Genomic DNA, 18948 nt, shown 5'->3' on the forward strand with positions numbered 1-18948 from the left:
CTGGCTCACGGCCTGGAGACAGAGGATCTGGGGACTTTACCCACCCACCGTCCGCAGCATTCCTCTGCGGGACCTTCCTGTCCCACAACCGTCACTGACCTGTGACGCCTCCTGCGCCAGCACCATCCATAGCGGCAGAGAGGTCCCAAAGTAGGCACCAGCTGCAGTTCACCAAGAGAGAGAATTTACTATGGTTCCTAGTGATCCCCGTACTCCTGCTGTTTCCTCCCACACCAGGGTAGCAAGAGGTTCACTGAGAGGTTCGCTCTTGGGTGAGGTGGGCACCAACATGGGGCTCCATAGGCTGCGAGACAGCCATCTCTCTGTCCCTGCCCCCTGATCAGCACTGCCGAGAAGCCTCACCTCAGCTGGCTCTGCTTCCCAAGCGATGATGCCCAGCTCTGGCCCTAGCTGTCACTATCTCTGGTTCCTCCAGCACACCTCTAAGAGTAGGGCTACAGGAGCAACCAGGCTCTTATTTCCGTGAGAGAGAAAGACTTTCTCTGGCCCCCATTCACAGCTTTGCAGGCTGTTCTCTCCAGCTAGCTCTGGCCATCTGCCTCTCCCACACACACGTCCTGATCATGCAGCTAGGCTGGAAGTACGTACTGCCTCTATGCACGGGTTTGCAGCCTACTCAAGTCATTCTGGGGCACCTTGTGCACAGCCTGTCCGCACAGGGAAGCTGTACAAAAGGAGGGACCTCTGTTCAAAAGGGTCCTCCTACTCGCTGTGCGCGTCTGCAGTTGTCTTTGGGCTGCCTGGGATCTGCATGTAGGGAGGTCCCTGAGCTGCAGAAGAGGGAGGCTGGAGGCCGCCACACAGGTTCCTGCACCTCTCCCTCATCTGAAGTTTGCACCCAGTGCTACCACAAGCAGCAGGTGGTCAATGCTCACCAACAGCGGCTAAGAAGATCAGGCACAGGATCATCAAGCACCCGCTCTTTGTCTGGGTGATCTCTTTCCTGAAACGGAGGGAATCCTGGTGTTACCAGTGCTCACGGACTGGGACAGAGCCCTGTACAGGAGCGTTTTCACTTGCAAGGCCATGGCACAACCTTCTTCTGCACAGACTTGGCCCTGATGCTGAGCACTCTGCTATGCCCAGGGCACCTCCCTGGTGGCCGAGGCTGCGGCCACTGACACGTGCAGCAAGCGGGGCTGCTGAGGGGTTTTGCTTTCACTGCTTTCCAGGCAGCTGACCCAGCCCTGGCAGCTGCCAGCAGGAGCTGCACTCTCCCGGTGCGCAGTACTGCCAGCCTCCCCCAGCCTCCCCCAACCCACCGCACTTCCTCCCGAGTCCACAGTGGACGCGTGCTGTACTCACACAGTGCAGATGAAGGTATTGAGGTGTCGCTGGAGGAACAACAGAGCCAGCGCCAGATGGCCAGAAACGATCAAGATCACACCTGGCAAGGAACCAGACAAAAGCCTGAGGAGGCTGCCTGGGGACACCCAGCGGGATGAGTGACAGACACTGCAGGAGCTGGGCACTGGGTCCCAGGGCAGGGCGCTCCCTCCTCAGTGCAGTGGCCAGGGCGGCGCCAGAGTTTTGCTCTGGGGAGGAGGCAGCTGTGTGCACTCTGGGAGCAAAGGAGTGAGGGCCAGGCAGCACCCCTCACAGGCACAACACAGACAGCGTGTCCAGGGAAGGAGGGCAGCACGGGGCTTCAGCCTCTGGGCTCCCACCGTGGGGGTGTACCCCATGGCTGCTGGAGGATCCCACACGGATACGGAAACAGTAGCCAGCGCTGCCGCAGTCGCATAGCTGAGCTGGTGCAAGGCTGTCCTTGGAGCAGGATGATGGCGGCTCTGCAAGGCTGTTGGGTGCAGCCCCAACCATGGGGTGACAGGCAGCCTCTTGACCTCACCCTCTTTGGCTCAGTTAACACCAGGGGGAGGCAGGAGGGAATGGGAGGATCTTGGGCATCTTTCCTGAGAAAGCTGTCCACCCTGTCTGTGATCAGGTGCTAAGAGCCTGTGAGCGTTCACACTCCCCTTCGGATTCAAGCTCCCAGCAAAAACTTGGTGGGCAGATGCACGCCCAGAGCTGGGCAGCCTGCAGTCCCCAATCTGCTGCAGTCATCATCTCCTCCAGCTCTGGAGGAGTCCAGAGGACTTTGCAGGGGATAGCAGAGTTGAACTTACTCTCCTTTCGTTGTAAGCTGTCTCTGCAGCATGCAGGCCGCTGCTGGGTCATGGCCTGGATCGCCTGAGAATAGCTGAACCTGTGGGGCAGAAAGACAGAGAGAGCCCTGTTCTACTCTGTCTCCATGCCATGTCATCCGAGGCAGGCAGGAGCTGCCGGCACAGAAGCCCTGACCAGGAGACAGGGGTGGGGAAGGCTCCCAGCAAACGGGCCCACCATGGTGGGGGCCAGGTGGTGCAGCAGCAAGGTGTCACAGCCATTTCCACTCTCTCATCCTCTGCCCACCAGGCCCTTCTGCATCAGCCTGGCCTTGGGTGGACATTCCAGGGGCCCTGTGCCGATCAGGAAGAGGGCACAGGCTCCTCCAAAGCCCTTCACCTCTTCCCAAGATCCCCGCAGCACCCAAAAGTCCCCTGGGCTGCTTTCTGCAGCAGAGACGCAGAGGGAGAGGAGAGAGAGGACTGAGCTGTCCCACGGCTGGGCTAGGGGCTGCCCAGGCAGAGTTGCACAGTGCCTGCAGGAGGCACTCTAAGAGAGCTTGTGCAAAAGACCAGCAGGGATATCCCCAAGTCCCCTCGCCAGGACCCCGAGCTGGCACTGGCAGCAACAGCGCTGGAGTTGGACCTGAGGCCTCATGGGGCCTTCCAGCGACTTCCCCAAGCTCCACGGCTCCTGCTCTGCATAGAGCCCTTGTCAGCTTTTCCACCGTGTCCCCCACCAGCCCCGCATTAGGCTCTGCCACTGCTCACGCCAAGCTGAGGCCCCCAGGAGGAACAAATCCCCCATTAACACACCCAGTCTCCTTGTTGTGGGCAGCTCTCCTCTTGCAAGGGGATCTTGGTGCCCCTTGCGATTTTGAGGGAGCCTTTCTCTGCCGCATGCTGGGGAGAAAGCAAGCTCCTCAGCCCCGAGAGAATTGCCTGTCCAAGGCACAGCCGCACAGGCAAAAGCTGAAGCCAATCCCTGGCAGAAGTGCTCCCGCCACAGCCACACAGTGCCACAGGACGGCGCGAGCTGCTTCCAGGCAGGCAGCCGTGGAACTGACCTCACACCAGGCCCGGGAGGCGAGGGATGAGGTTATGGCTGTGACATCATAATAGGGCACGAGGCAGAATGGGAGAGACGCTGCAGTTGTCCTGGTGCAGCCCATCTGGAGCCATCATAGGCCCGACCCGAAAGGCAGAACTCGCTCCTCTGGCAGCTGCTGCGGGAGCCAGAGCATGCGAGCTCCTGAGCCTTGATGGGCCTGTGCCGGGTGCTGCTGCCTTACACCTTACACCTGGGTCCACAGGCCGGAGGGGCTGTGCCTCTTGTGCCAAGGCATAGAATTGTAGAATCATGGAACGGTTAGGGTTGGAAAGGACCTTACGATCGTCTGTTTCCAACCCCGCCTACCGTGGGCATGGACGCCTCACTCTAGGCCATGTTTCCCAAAGCCCTGTACAACCTGGTCTTGAACGCTGCCAGGAATGGAGCATTTACCGCTTCTCTGGGCAAACAGTTCCAGTGCCTCACCACCCTCACAGTAAAGAACTTCCTCTGTTTAAGTTTGAACCCGTTACTTGTCCCACCACTACAATCCCTGCAGGCTGTCCCTTGGGTGACTCCTCCGGCACAGCACCATACCTCTTGTGCCTGCCAAGTGCCTCTCTGTGGCCACCAGGCCTCATGGCTGCCCTGCTCCCTACCTCCTTCTCCTGACCCCACAGGTTCCCAGAAGCTCCCTGAGGTTTCCCACCTCCCATTCCTGGGACTCCCACTGCCTCAAGGGCTCCCTGACCCTGGGACGCCTGACTCCTCCAGAGCCCTTCCACAAGGCCCCCACAGCTGGGCCAGAGCTTTGGGGGTGCCGTGTCGCAGGCAGGCCAGACGACTGTGCATGGGATGGCCCCACGGGCATGGGGGAAGCATGGCAGGGGACTGAACCAGGAGAGCTGAACCACGATCTCCCCGGGGCTCCGGCTGCTCCTCGAGGGAGGCTCCTGTGTGCGGCTGCCACATCAGCGTGCACAGACCACACTGGAGGATCCAGCAGCCTCAGCAACGGACAAAAGCGCCCATCACAGCAGGCACAAGCCACCGGAGCAGCTTGCTGCGCCTCTGAACCGCCCAGTGGAGTTTCTCCCTGCTTGTGCAAGGAATTCCTTGTGGGCAATACCTTGGGCTCTGCCCCTGCCCAGGTCTCCACACACCTCTGGGGCCTGTAAAAAGTTACCAAGATACTGGTTTTGCAACCAGCCATTAAACGAATGTAATTTTCAGAACAAGACCACAAGAGAGCTGTTAGGACACCCGTTTTTGCAAAAACGTGCAACAAATGACTGCTTCACTGCTGTGTCTTGCCTGAGCCTTTACAAGAAATGTTTTCAAGTTTCCAACAGGCCTGCCCAGGTTTCCCGCTATGTCTACGCCCCGCGTTGTCTTTGAGTGGGCCTGTGGAACGACATTGCTCTGCTCCACGCTAACAAACAGCCATGCTCCTTGGCTCGGGGGCTTTTCCTTCCTTTTGTTTCCGGAGTAGGAGGTCTCCTTGGGCCTGGCCGACAGAGTTCATTCCGCTACCTTCCCATGAACCTGCACTCGATAAATGCAGGTGTTGCCCGGCTTGCCCCAGTTGCTCTGTATGGCAAGTGTGATAAACTGAAAAGCTCTGCGATGCTCATTCTGCAAAGCAAACGTAGCAAAGAGATGTGTCACTTGTGGAGCGCAGGGAGCGGCAGGAGGCCCCCCGTGTCTTCCTCTGCCAGCCTGGCCCTTGCTCTGGGAGGTGCACTCCCGCCCTGGCCGGGCTGACAGCTTCCCCCTCCTTCCCTTCTCCCACCCCTGTGCCTCTTGCAAAGCCAACCCCTGGCCTCAGCGAGCAGGCTGGGCCGCTGTGCAGACTTGAGGCTTGCTGGGTCAGGGCCAAAATGGAACCTGGGGAAAGTGCTGCTGCTGCTGCTGGGACAAGGTGCTGGTGTCCTCCCTGCCACCGCCTGCCTGGCTGAGGCTCGGCCCCTGCCCTGCCACCCCTTCCCTTCGCAGTGGCCTCTGTGCTGCAGAGTGGCCGGGGAGCACTGCTGTGCAGGGGCTGTGGCAGCACTTTGAGGCTCCTCCAGCTGCATACGCGGCACAGCTCAGGCTCAGAGATGTGGCCACCCTGCAACTGCCGGTTGGGCATCCCCACGGTGCTGCCTGTTGGCTCTCGCCACCTGACACTGTTTTAGGGCAGCACGCAGCACGTGTGCCGATGGCAAGGCCACAAGAAGCAGCAGGCATAGGTGGGGAGCTCTGGGCACCTGCACCCCCAGCAGGGTCAATATGGGTCTTGCTCTGCTTTTGCTGCCCTTGCTGAGGGCTGCTTAGCCCAATCCTCCAACTCAGCCACGTCTCCCTCAGCCGAGATGGGAGCTCTGCCCCTGGAGGGATCGTCAACACTCCTCCTGCAATGGACTTGCTGGCAAATGTACGTTTCTGCCCTGGTGTCTTGCCCACGCACACTTCCCACACCTGCAGAGGGAAGGTCTGGGTCGCCTCTTCCGCTATGTCATAGGTGAAAGTCCTGAGCAGAGTTTCCTCTTCTCCATCCATTCCCTTGGGAGATAAAGCACAGGGCAGAGGTCAGGCTCAACTAAGCCACGAGAAAACATGCCTGCCGGGTCGGTGCCCGCAACCCGGCCCTTCTCACACGGCTCCAGTGCATGCTGGCCCAAGATAGGGTGGAGATGAGCTCTTGAGCTAAAACGCAAGCCTTAGGATGGGATGACACCACCCTGCACGTTCCCTGAAATGTCCCCTCGGGGCACAGCAGTGCTTGGGAGAGACCACAGAGAGCAGCAAGCCCCCATTACAGGTTTTCTCCCATGCCTGGAGCCCAGCCCCCAGCGTCCAGCAGAGACTTACAGAGACGGTGAAATCTCGCAGGGCGTTGTTGATGTCCCCAAGCCCACGGCACCTCTTCAAGGGGTGCTGCACAGTGATCGCTGTTGGTTGGACTTGTGCAGGCAACCGAAAGACCACCTGGCTCTCAGATGCTTGGAAAGGCCAGCAATATCCTGGGGAAATATCCAGCTGAAAGCAGAGGGCAACAGCAGTTATTGGGGAGGGTGTGACATGGCCCATGCTGCTACCACCGCAGCCAGTGGTACTGGCGGCAGAGCACTTGTGCTCAAATGAGTGGTGTGTTGGGAAATGGAAGAAGTGCCCAGAGGTCTTCCCAGATGGGAAAAGAGGACTTGCTGAATCCCCCAGGAGAGGAAAGCATCCATCTTGAAACGTCTGATAACCTCACACCTGAGCCAGACCTCTGGAGAAAGCTCTCTCTTTGCCCAGCGCTCTGCATCTCCAGTTGACACTGTTTTAGGGCAGCGTTCAGCACCTGTTTCAATGGCAAGTCCTTGTGTGGCTTTGCCAGAGGCAGCAGGCTCAGTCTTCACAGTATGAACTGTTGGTGACAAATCCCTACTGCACTCTTAAATGGGTCCTGCAGTGCAGTCTTATATGCTTCATCCTTCAGAGAAATAAGGGTGTCCAGAAATTGTGTATTCCAGTCCCATCCCTTATTTTTCTGAAGCAAGTTTTTAGTGGGCAAGTACCCAAAAGCCATGTATATGTGTTTTCTCCAATAACCTAATGCGCCTAGCAACTGTTGCAACTATGTTGTGTTATCTGGGGCCTGCCCCTCCTCAACACCTTATTGGTTATTGTGAGGTACTGCTACAGCTCCTGCTACCTCCAAAACCCCATAGAATTTAATCTCTTGTCAAGGACTGGTGCATTTGGAGGGGGGAAAGTTCAGCCCAGTTTTATTCAGTAGGTTCCAAATGGCTCCAGCCACTTGCCCCACTCTTATTCTTTATTGTCTCCACCAACAGAACCAGGTTGCTTCAGACTGTGGCAACTGGGGCAGCCTGCAAAAGCCTCACAGTGGTTTCTGCCTCCTTGCGCCCTAACACCTGTGCCGTGCCACAGGGCAGGTCCATCGCTGATCGTGGCACATCAAATCCCAATGGATTCTCTTTCTGCGGGTGAGCAGTGCTGCAGCTGTGACCACCTTCTCCCCAGCAGCCAGGGATGAGCTCAAGCTAAGGGCAGTTTTGCTGCTGCATCAGTTACACCGCGATGTCCACAGCACCAAGGCACCAAATGAGCATTTTCGGGGTCTGGGAATGCTGTGAGGAGAGGTCTGCAGCAAACTGGAACAGATGTAGTTTTAATACTAGCACATTCTCTCCAGCTGAACATACAAAAGGCTTACTGAGAGTAACAGCTTTATCAATATTTTTACATTGATAAATATATAATATATAAATAACATATACACTCCTATATATTCTATAATTTATATAAATATATCCAAGTTTATAGTGTAATCTTTAATATCCAAATCATTGATAGAGGGAATTCAGTAATTTTTCAGATGACACAACGTGGGCTGGGAGTGTTAATTTGCTGGAAGGTAGGAAGGCTCTGCAGAAGGATCTGGACAGGCTGGATCAATGGGCTGTGTTCAGTGGTATGAGGTTCAACAAGGTAAAGTGCCAGGTCATGTGCTTGGGCCCAACAGCATCCTAGCCTGTATCAGCAATAGTGTAGCCAGCAGGGCAAGGGAAGTGATAATTGCCCTGGTGAGACTGCACTGGTTCTGGGCCCTTCACTACATGAAACACCTCAAGGTGCTGGATCCCGTCCAAAAAAGGACAGTGAAGCTGGTGAAGGGTCTAGAGAACAAGTCCTCTGAGGAGTGGGTTATTTAGTCTTGAGAAAATGATGCTAAGGGGAGACCTCATCATTCTCTGCAACTGCCTGAAAGAAGGTTGTAGTGTGGTGGGTGTTGGTCTCTTCTCCTAAGTAGCAAGAGACAGTAGGACGAGAGGAAATGGCCTCAAGTTGCAACAGGGAAGGTCCAGATTGCACATTAGAAAAATGTCTTCACCGGGAAGGTTGTCAAGCACTGGAACTGGCTGCTCAGGGAAGTTGCTGGGTAACCACCCTGGGGGTATTTAAAAGACTTGTAGATCTAGCACTTAAGAGACATAGCTTAGTTGTGGGCTTGGCAATGTCAGGTTTACAGGTGGACTCTGATTTTAAGGGCCTTTTCCAGCCTAAGTGACTTCTCATTTGACATGCATCTGTTCAACAAAATTCTATCTTCTTTTATTTTAAAAGAGCATTAGAAAGCCATCTTTTCTATTGCATTAGCAAAAAGAAATTTCTCTTTGACCCTTTCAAGAATTTTTATTCCATGTAGGAGAATTAAGAATAAAGAACAGGAATGTGGAGGCAGAAGTTAACACTCTAAGTCTCTTGCAGGAAGTCTTTGGTTCTGCACCAGTCTTCTTTTAAATCACAACAAATTTTAAAACCATGTTTCAAACATTGGGAAGCAAAATCAACAGTGACATTTCCCACTACTTGAACAGCAGGAGATGAGACTCTGAACTGAACAGTGTACTGCTGTAAGTATACTCATGAAAGTCAGAGACTAGAAGACTAATGCTGTTCAAAAGAAAAATAAGATACATAGTATTTGTCTAGAGTATATCCTTTATTATTTGCAGTCTGTATATATTTGAATACATGACTGAATTTCTACATCATTATCTCTGTTCAAGTACAGCCTGGTCTTTTCCAACAACCCAGTCAATTGCACCTTTATGATGTACAGTCAGTATTTATGAAATATTGCATATGTATCTACGAACTTAGAAAAATAACATGCAAAGGGAACTGTTACCCTGAAACTGATAAAAAAAGATAGGTAACACAGTCAATCCCCTTTTAGTGTGTTACAGCTCTGCACCAAGTATCAGATGTCAAAACAGTTTAAAAAGCTTCTTGTTAAAGGCACTTACTGTTGGTTAAACTTTTAGATTTAGTTCTATTGCATGAAGAAGTGTATCTCTGAGATCATACTTTAATAACACAATAGTCCAAAAAGGCAGCATTAATACAAGGGAAAAAAGGGGGTTTATGTTGAAGTACGAAAATACTAAAAATTAACACAAACTGTCAGGATTTGGTCCTTATAAAACAGGCAACAGCATTCAGGCAATAAGAGATTTCTTCTGTTATATGCTAACAAAATAATTAATATCCCCAAAAATGAACTCTTTCAGTTCCAGTGTATAGATATGTCTAAGTAGAGTAGCGTACCCTCCAACACCACCCCCAATAAAAATAAAGCTTTTCAAGACTAACTACTGCTCCACTTCAGCTGTGAAGGAAGAAACCTCAAAAGAGCATTATACGTGCACATACTAGCAAGCCTACAATTCCGTGTCCCGGTATCTGGATGGCTGTCCGTAATAGCCCTTCTTAGAGTGGTCTGATAGCTGCCGACGGTACTCCTCCTCCTCCTCTGCATCACTGCCATAACTGCCACGGTTCTCTAGGTAAGGTCTAATAGGAGGTTTCTGAGGTTCTGGAGGTCTAGAGCTAACAGCAAGACAAGGAGGGGGAGAGAGAGAGAGAGACTCTTTACTCGTAGTCTGAAAAATAATTACGCTTCGCAATGGCTTTACAGCCATGCACAACAACCTAGGAAGGCTCATGAAACCCCTTCTAGACCATAAACAATTGCATGGTCATGATAAGCCTATTTGAAGAGACATTTTATTTCCATCAGGAATCTCATGTTCAGATTTTGATCTACTCAATCTATCTGGAAGAATGCCAAATGTAGTATTACTAAACACCACTGCACACACACCCACAATGTGCTTTACGGAACTTTATTCTCTGAGCATAGAGGTTTTCAGTCATTGCTGCTACTTCAACTGACATTTTCCTCAATTACTTTTGCACCAGATTCTTTCTATGCCTGCTGCTTCTTCTGCATCCCCAGTTTCCTGTCTCAAAGTCTTCTCATCTGACATTTCTTAAATTGGCAGCCTTCTCTCCTCACTCAAGACTCTCAGTAGGGCTCTTATCCTTAAAAGTGAGCAGAAATAACCCACACGTTTTTTGTACACTGTGGTGCCACCCATTTAATGTGACACTAAGCAGATATATAGAAATAAAATCTGTCAGGGAAAGGCACTTTCTCAGTTTCAAAAGCCATGATTTTTGCAATCCCTGGTGTACAAAACCAAGACATTATCCTCCTTCCACATTATTCCAGTACTTAAATACTCTCTTGAATCAATCATTAACATTCCCGTAGAATGGCAATAGCACTGATTTCTGTACGTAAGCAAACATTCTGTGTATGTGGTTAAAGAATACTTTACTTCTAAAAACCTTCTGAAGCTATTAAAAAAAAAAAGCATGCTTTTCTGAACCCACCAAGAAAACCTGAAAATAGTCACTTCATTTTTGCATTTTAGATTATATATTATGACATCATGAGCTACTGGCTGTTACTAAGAGATGAGAAAAACAAAGTCCTACAAAGCAGAAGACATCATACAGTGTGTTTGCCTTTGCACAGATGACTGCTCAAGTCGGAAATACAGAGTGTGTAGGGTAAGATGACACAATGGTCAAGCAGTCCAGAAGTCACTGAATTTTAATGAAAGACTACTACTATGATGAGACTTGATGGGTGACCTCAGGCAAGTTTCACCCTCACTTTTCTTACCCATACAATACATCTGTAACTGAATAAACATTTAAGTGTTCTTAAGTAATTAAACCTACGATTTTTGTTAGGGTAGACTAACAGTCATCAAGTATTCAGCACAGAAAGAGTAGACATCAGAGGATGTGAATGCAGAAAAGCTGAGTAATACTGATCTAGTAAAAAAACTGGCTCTGCATATAGTTTAGAAAAGAACAGGTGACTCAAACAGCACGAACGAACAGAAATAAAAAAAAATACTCTGAAAAACAAAACGAGTTCACTGAAATTTTGACCCACCTTTACAGTAATCTTTGAGGCACAACAACAAAGCAATATACCAAGCAGGATTATTTGTATGACTGAAAACTGGCAAGATCAGTCTCTTCCTCCTCCTGGTAAACGATCAAGACAAAATGCTTTAAACTGGGTACACCTTACCTCATAGGCTGAGGCCAGTTCTGTTCTGACTTCTGTGTTTTGATAGGGACAGCATAAATATCTGGGTGCTTCTCGGCTATCTCAAGCTTGAAAAGAAAGTATGAGAAAAATAAATGTTCTTTTTAAGTCTAACTATTAGGGATCCTAGACGGTAGATCTAGCAGGTCACAGCTAGATCTGAAACAATTAAAGCACAAATTGGTAACTACTGTTATTCATATTCCTACAATTATATGATCCTTTTCTGGAGTTGTAATTCAAAGTGCATGTGAAAACAATGAACTGCCAAAAGCAACAGGATTATTAGAAGTCAACTTTCTATAGTTACAATAGGAAGCCTTACAATATGTCCTCTTTTTACATCCAATTCACACAATAGTATGTCTGAATGTGTGGTTTCCCAAACTTTGCTTTCCAGAAGCAACACAACGCCAAGGGCATGATTTGCATTTTCAGGATGCAGGCTGTTCTATATGGTGGAAAGCACAGCAGTGGGAGAATGCATCTCTTCATACCCTGGCATTCTGGGCCTCTTGTAGCTCTTGCATTCTTTGCTTCCGCGCCTTATGATCCATCTCCTCAAATATTTTTACTTTCCTCAATACAGATTTTGGAGTATTTTCTTGTTCACTTCCTTCCTCTTCCAACTTTGCCTCCTCCTCTGCAGGTGGGACTGTGGGCTGAGAGCTTCTCAGGACAGGACGCCCAAAGGCAGGTTTCACAGAAACAGGTGGTGGTGCTGCTTTAGCTGATGCAGATGAAGTCTCACTGCTGACAGCAACATTACTTGATCTGGAGTCATAGTTCTTGGGGAAGTCATATAGATCCTCTTTGTTTTGTAACTTTCCCTGTAAGTATAAAATAAGCAAAGTTTACATCAGCAACTTCATAGCTCTCATTTAAAATGAAGGCTTTGATCTGAAATTAATCATTTGTCTATGCTTTTCATAGTGTCAATCTTCATTCAAAAAACACTTGCAAGTTATTTGAGCTGCTGCAACATTCTGAGCATACGCTCATATACTACACATCAACCTACAGAAGACTAGCACATTCAGACATGTTTGCCCCATTTGTTAAGGATTAACACAACTACAACATGTGTTAGGGGACAGCACAGAGAAAACTGCCCTCCCAAATGATTTGTCAGTACTACCTAATGTAGAATATCACTACGAGGAGAAGTGCACAGGGCTCAAATCTGTTTTCTATTCCGTCTTTTTTAACTTACACATGTCCTACTCTGCTCAAGCTCTGTTGTCAAGGTGTACTTCAATATATTCTGAATACACGCAGTATGAAAGGGCACCTATCCTCAAGAAGAAAGAACTTTGGGGTCAGGGTAAATCAGGAATCACTAAAATAGAATTTGGTGTTAATTTTCCCCCACACTATTCCTGAGCAAGGTTGGAATAAACAGTTACCGGTGGTGGAGACTGATTTCAGAGGTGGCAGATTCTGATTTTGTGCTTCACAATAACGGCCATCAGATATGCTTTTCTTGATGATCAGCCTACATATGGTCTTGCTGAATTAAAAAGTTGCCTTTGAATTTGTCAACAGACTTTCTTACTGCATATACAGACCACATATATTTGAAGAGAACTGTTATCCTTTAAGTTTTCTGTCTGACTTATCCTGCAACACCCCAGTCATTCCTTCTGTCTGCACTCACAATGTTTTCTAGACTCTAATCATTACTGTTGCTCTTCCTGATGTCCCACCTGGAGAGTTCTCTGGGAAGAACAACTTTGTATTGAGATTTATTTCTACAAGTTTACCTTAGGTGGTTCTGGTTTGAATGCTGGAGGTGGACTTGGTTCTCTAAGGATCTCCCTGCTACCAGCTTTTCTCAACTGTGCCCTTGATTCTGGATTAATTTTTTTTAAACTCTGTGGAAAAAAAAAGAGATAAAAGTCACTGCAGTACCCATTAATTCAATCATTTTTACCCCTTGCTCAAGTTTACTATTTTGGGAACAGTAACCAGGAGTCAAATGACTGTCAGCAACCTGACCAAAATCACTGCAGGTATAATTGCGAAATTCAAGGTGATCAGACATCATCAGGAAACCTACAGAGTTAGGCAGAAAAGCAGAGCTATTGCCATTTTACTCTACACAATGCAGCTCTAAACACTAGCAGAGGTAAGATAAAGCTGCAGTTTAAAAAACTCACTTTTAAGCCATACATACAGGGCTTTCAGAAAGTCCAAAGTACATTACTGTTGAAAATCCAATCATCTCACCTCCTCATGATGTACAGGTTCAGAGGACCGGTTTACAGATGAAATCCTTGGTTCATCCAAAGGCTCATCAAGTTCATTGTCAGTGTATGCACCTCCTTCTCCATCTGTATCTTCCAGGTCACTGATCAGGCGACTGTCACAACTCAAATAGTCAGCACCCATTGCAGTAAGGTAAGACATACGATCATCTGCATCATCTTCCATACTGTCCATCTACAAAATAGTAAGAATTAAGAAGATTAAATATATAAGAATTAGACTCTAGTTAGGTCTTAACATCATGCCAAACAACTCCTTAATAACAACTTTGCAAAAATGAAAGAAACTCTAATGCAGAATCAGAAAGGAAAGTTTTGTAAAAGTTTATCCTTCCCAACTATTCTCCCCTAGCCACAGCAGTAGTGATGAAAGCTCCAAAGTTTAACAGAAAAAACAGTGATAAGTAATCTTTTGTTACCAAGAAAGACATCAGCAAACTATATGTTTCATCTATCCAACATTGGCAAACAAAATTTTGAAGAAATTTTACTGGCAAATAATGTCTTGAGATATCTGTACAGCTTAGTACAGCATGGACTGACTGCTTACCTTTCCTTCTGATACCCATACTGCTTCTCCTTGTTGTTGCTGAATTGTATCTTTCAGACTACCATACCAGCTATCATTGGCTGAATTCAGATTGATGGTGGCTGCAAGAATTGGAAGGAAAAAGTATATATACACAGCAAATACAATGTGATCCTTTATCCAGTCTTTGCTGTTTAACACTTTTTGTTATAGTTAAGTGATAATGTTATGTGAGAACAGCCATTTAATTTAGATCATTGACAAAAGCATGGTATTTCTATTATTTGTCCATTTCTCAAGTTTATTTAAGTCACTTATCATTTGATGACAGTATGCTGATCAATTTCTTTTTTATTAGAGTCTGGCAGAATAAGGAATTTAGGAAAAAGGCAAGCAAGCGACTGCATATGACCATACCTTCACATCCTTTTAGTTCCAGCCTACATGAGGTAATATACAGAGTAGTAAGTGGATATCTCAAGACTTACACAGTCACATCCACTACTCTCTGGGTAAGCAAGTTAGACACACATTCTTCCTTACCTGTAAAGAGGTGGGAACAAGTTTTCCTCAGTTTGTTTGCTTGCTCATAAAGTTTTCTTGAGCTCTTGTTAGATGTGGGACACAGCCTTTGTCTCATGGTTTTCACACCCTGCTTACTATCTGGGTTAAAGAAGATTACAATTGGAAACCACTGGGTATAATTTAGCAGGTCCACTGCTTTAGGAGTTACATCCAACAGAGCATGTTTATCCTGTTAACAAGAAAGGCCTGTCAGTGCGCTGCTTGTGGAGAACAACAGGAGGTAGTTGGAACATAGTACCTTAGGAAAAACAGGATATTTTTGTCCAAATAAGAACACAACTTGGTGGCATTTTTCCCCACTGTTATATGACATTTAGAAGCCAAAGCAAGCAGCCTTTTTCTTTCAGCTCCATTTTGCTGAACAGCTTTTGCCTGAATGTCCACGTTCTTACATTAACTAATTCTCGTGTTAAGTGCACTTATTCCACTTTTTTTTTTTTTTTAATAGGTAGTGAAAGTTACCTGGCTTTTCTCTCTACTCCTCCTACCACATTCCACTACCACAATAATTCTGGCTGCTATCTGTAACCTTTTATCTATATTACTAGCTGAAACAAATCAATTTATTTTTTTTTCATGTTTAGTATTTCCTTCTCAGATATTTCTATTGCAAAGACGAATGGGGATTTCAAATATGTGTTTCAGTGGGCCCTGAACTCTGAACAGACTTCTGTGTGACATTCTAACCCCTCTGGCATTGGTTTTATTGGGCTCAGGGCAAGCTGTGGAGTACATTCTTTTTGCCCAAGCTTTTAGGCTTCTGGATTACTATCTATTTACCTGATCTCTAAACAATATTATAAAAACAGCCAATGCAGTCTCGGTGAATGCCACTTAGTTATCATAGTCACTTCCTGTTCAGTTCAATAGTAGTTCAGTAACTCTGAAGCAATCTAAACCGTTAAGTTTCTGGTCACAGTAGAGCAAGTGCACTGCATGACAGTAAAGCCTCCACATCAAATTCAGAAAGCATGCAGTAAAACACAGCTGCCCCTCTGTTCAAATTTAGAATGGACTTAAGATAGGAGAATTTAATTTCTAATAATGGGTGCACCCTCCCATTTGGAGGACACCTAACAAAAGTATAAAAATTGTTGCCAAACAACTCCAAAACAGATGCAGTGAACATGTGAGGACTCTCCAAGTTTTAAGAGCAAACAAATCAAATGACATGCCTTTGATCATAAGCAATTTTCACAGAAAAATACTCCACCTGCTCAATGATTTGCATCACAGTGTTCAAGCGCACCACCCCAGTTGACTTCTCTGAACCTGCATCTCTGGGCTCTGTTTCTGCAAATAGAACATTTCAACTTATCTAGAGTGGCCAGGCAGCCGTGATTATTAAGTTATCCCTTCTCTCAGTTAAGGATTTTAAGAAAGCTAGGAGGACAACTTACTTGCTGTTTGGTACAGGTGAGGCAAATCATTCGACAACTTCTCCATAGCAACATCTGCAATAGGGCCAAATACTACCACAGGTCTCTTAAAACCAGCTGAAAGAAAAATATTTGCAGAAAAGCCAAGTCAGATAAGACTGGTTTTATACCAAAAGAAAAGTGGCACAGATGAAACCCTCAATTGCTACACAAGGTTATCAGTGAGCAGAAGATATTAAAAAATGTATTTAAAAAATTCTTTCAAAAGTCTGTGCAATAGCATAACTCATACAGAAAGGTATTTTTATCAGCTGAGAAAGCAAAAGAGATTGTTTTAATTTAACAGCTTCCTTATTCTGCCTAATGAAGATGTATTGAGAGGATTCTGCATTCTGAAAACATGCAGATCTTCAGTAATGTTTCCATCCAGCAAAATAGCATGAACTGTGATCAGTAGGCTTCGTTTGAATAAAGATACAAATGCTACATCAGCTGTAGGGCAGCTTGAAGAAGCAAGGAAATGTGAAATTCTGTTATGCTTTTATCAAAACAAGCACAGAGACAGTCTTCATAAGTTAATGGGGGATTGCCATTCTATTGCTCAGTCTTCATCTTGACATCTGGGAGCTCCTTTAAGATACATTATTTATTTAGTTTCACAATGCTATTCTGTGTGAATATCCTGAAAATTATCTTGACTTGCTCAACATCACTAGCAATAGACCTAGTTCAGAGTTACAGATAATGGACCACATTAACCTTGATTACACTTGGACAATCTCCTGAGAACACTTGGCCTTTATTTGGCCTCAAGGTAATGTGTACTGCCTTGCTATTTATGAGCAAGCTAAAGACTGTGAATCATCGTGGTCATATGGATTGTACTTTCAGAGCTAGCCAAGGGGAAGCTGAGGAAACAAGAAAATCCTGCTAATTTTTTTCCTTTACTAATTTTTAACCTCAAGTTGCTCAAATTTAACACTGAACCCAAGTTGTTCAAAATCATTTACTCAGCTAATCAAATATTTGTACATGAAACCTGTCAGCAATAAATGGGCAGCTGGTTTACAGCACTGCCACTTACCCTCACGCAGCTGAACTCGCTCGTAAGCTGGGAATTTTGTGCTCACAGATACAACAGCTGTCAGATCTTCACGACTCTTCCTCAGACTCTTCTTCCCTCCAGATCGCTGACCACGTGTTCTCCAGAAGTCTGCCCTATCGCTTGAGCCATCCTTTTGGGCATTTTGAACACTGGCCATCTGCTCAGCTCTGACAGAGAAAGCATAGTATTCATTTCTACAGAACTATCCAAAAAGGGTAAAAGTGCTTTCACTGAAGAACAACATACTTTGAATTTGCAACAGGTAATTTTCCAGATGGCCATGAGTGGAGGAAAGAATGGAGAAGTCCAGGTTCTTTTGCCTTGGAACAAAGTGTCAGAAAAATGCTCTGACTTGCCACAGCTAAAAGACTGCTGGGCAGGAATGAGTCCTCTTAAACTGGTAACTCTCAAGTGTAAATAAAAGAACGCAACTGCAAAGAGGTGGTGAAAGTGCAAGTCAAAACTGAAGGCCTAAGAAATTACTGTCACTCTTTTATTCTCCATTAGGCCTTATAAGTCAAGTTACTACAGCATAGAAACAAAGGCTAGTTTTGTGAGATCAATTAACAGAGAGGACAGAATGTACTGACTGAGAAAGATGTGGGGGAGTTGCATAAGCAGCATATTTCAGGAACTTCAGTACAATACAATTGTGACTGTTTTTCCCCTCCATCTTAAAGTTACAACCATCTTCAAGAATGGAAAAGCTATAGTCTAAAAATACTGTGATTTTTTTTTTGCTGATGAATTAATACTTTTATGCACTGTGCACATTTGAACACTTACTTTTCCCTCACATGAATTTTGACTAGGAAAGCTATTTAAGCAAACAATATTGCTGTGGTTCACTCAGTATTTCATACAATAATGACTACAGCTACCAAGACACATTAACCTTGGAATAAATTTTTGAAACATTTTTCATAAAGATATACAAAAGAAATTCAAGCACTGAAGTTCCTTTAAAAAAAGATTAATCAGAGTATTCCTGCACACACAGTCATGAGCTTCCTAAGATATAGAATTTTTTTGTTTCATTTTATTAGATTTGCTTGGAAAAGGGGGGTGGGGAGGAGGGAAGGGTGTGGTGTGAGGGGAAGAAAGTGGGGGAAAGGCAAAAAAAGGACCCTGCACCCATTTTCTAGAAGATGAACTGAAGCAGCTGGTCCATGCTTGGTTGATTGGTGAGACAGGAGCTCTAGCTCTGTGTTGCAAATACCTGATCTACTATATGTAGGTAATGCCGCCTTCTCTCATCCTCGCTTCACCTAATGCCATGGGGTTCTATAATCTACAGTTTTACAGGCCCAATAAGGAAGAAATAAATGCCAGGAAGAAAAAACGTTTGGAAAAAAAATAATCTTACTTCTAACAATGGGTAGGAAGACAGGATGCCACCTTACCTGCTCTTATTTGGAATGATGCCCTTTTCCAGATCACTTCCAATTCTTACAGCCAGCCAGTTTCCCAGTTTGCCATCATACAGTGTATCAACTACTCTAAAGATCTCGCCTCTGGTGAATGCTAAGCTCTGCGGTGACTCTTTTTCACACTCAAAGTGAGTCCTGATGAAGAATGAATCTCCTCTGCCACAGGCCATGATGTCTCTGTAGACTAAAACAGGAATTCTTATTTATTTACTCTTTCAAGTATGAAAGAGTATAAAGCTCTCATTCTAGAGAAGTTTTGAAATCCTCCCACACACACACTCAAAAAACCCCCCAAAAAACAGCCTTCACATCCATTGCCCTTACACACACTTTATCCAGAGTGTTCTATACTTGAACACATACAGTCCTTAAAGGTACTTGCACCTTCCCAAAGCAAAAGGCAGCTTCAGTATTACAGCAGGCTGTGTTTCCAACAGGAAAGCAAAAGGCTTTGCTTGCTCCTTAACTGTTCATCCATAAACCTGTTCATTTGCTGCTGTCTGACTG

At 46.3% G+C, this 18948-nt stretch overlaps 1 protein-coding gene across 1 annotated transcript in view; it reads right to left on the reverse strand.

Annotated features, from left to right (window-relative positions):
- Positions 1–9395: 9395 nt before the first annotated feature.
- The window catches only part of TJP2 (tight junction protein 2), a gene marked incomplete at both ends in the record, with an annotated part of 28729 nt that continues 19176 nt past the window's right edge, over positions 9396–18948 (reverse strand). The window contains 11 exons of the mRNA XM_080638514.1: positions 9396–9564; positions 11129–11214; positions 11644–11976; positions 12910–13020; positions 13376–13588; positions 13964–14064; positions 14486–14696; positions 15741–15820; positions 15928–16023; positions 16991–17178; positions 18415–18625. Coding sequence (XP_080494640.1) covers positions 9396–9564; positions 11129–11214; positions 11644–11976; positions 12910–13020; positions 13376–13588; positions 13964–14064; positions 14486–14696; positions 15741–15820; positions 15928–16023; positions 16991–17178; positions 18415–18625 — 1799 coding nt within the window. The remainder of the gene's footprint in view (positions 9565–11128; positions 11215–11643; positions 11977–12909; positions 13021–13375; positions 13589–13963; positions 14065–14485; positions 14697–15740; positions 15821–15927; positions 16024–16990; positions 17179–18414; positions 18626–18948) is intronic.

This window comes from Psittacula echo (assembly GCF_963264785.1).
Source record: "Psittacula echo genome assembly, chromosome: Z".
In the NCBI taxonomy this organism is placed as follows: domain Eukaryota; kingdom Metazoa; phylum Chordata; class Aves; order Psittaciformes; family Psittacidae; genus Psittacula; species Psittacula echo.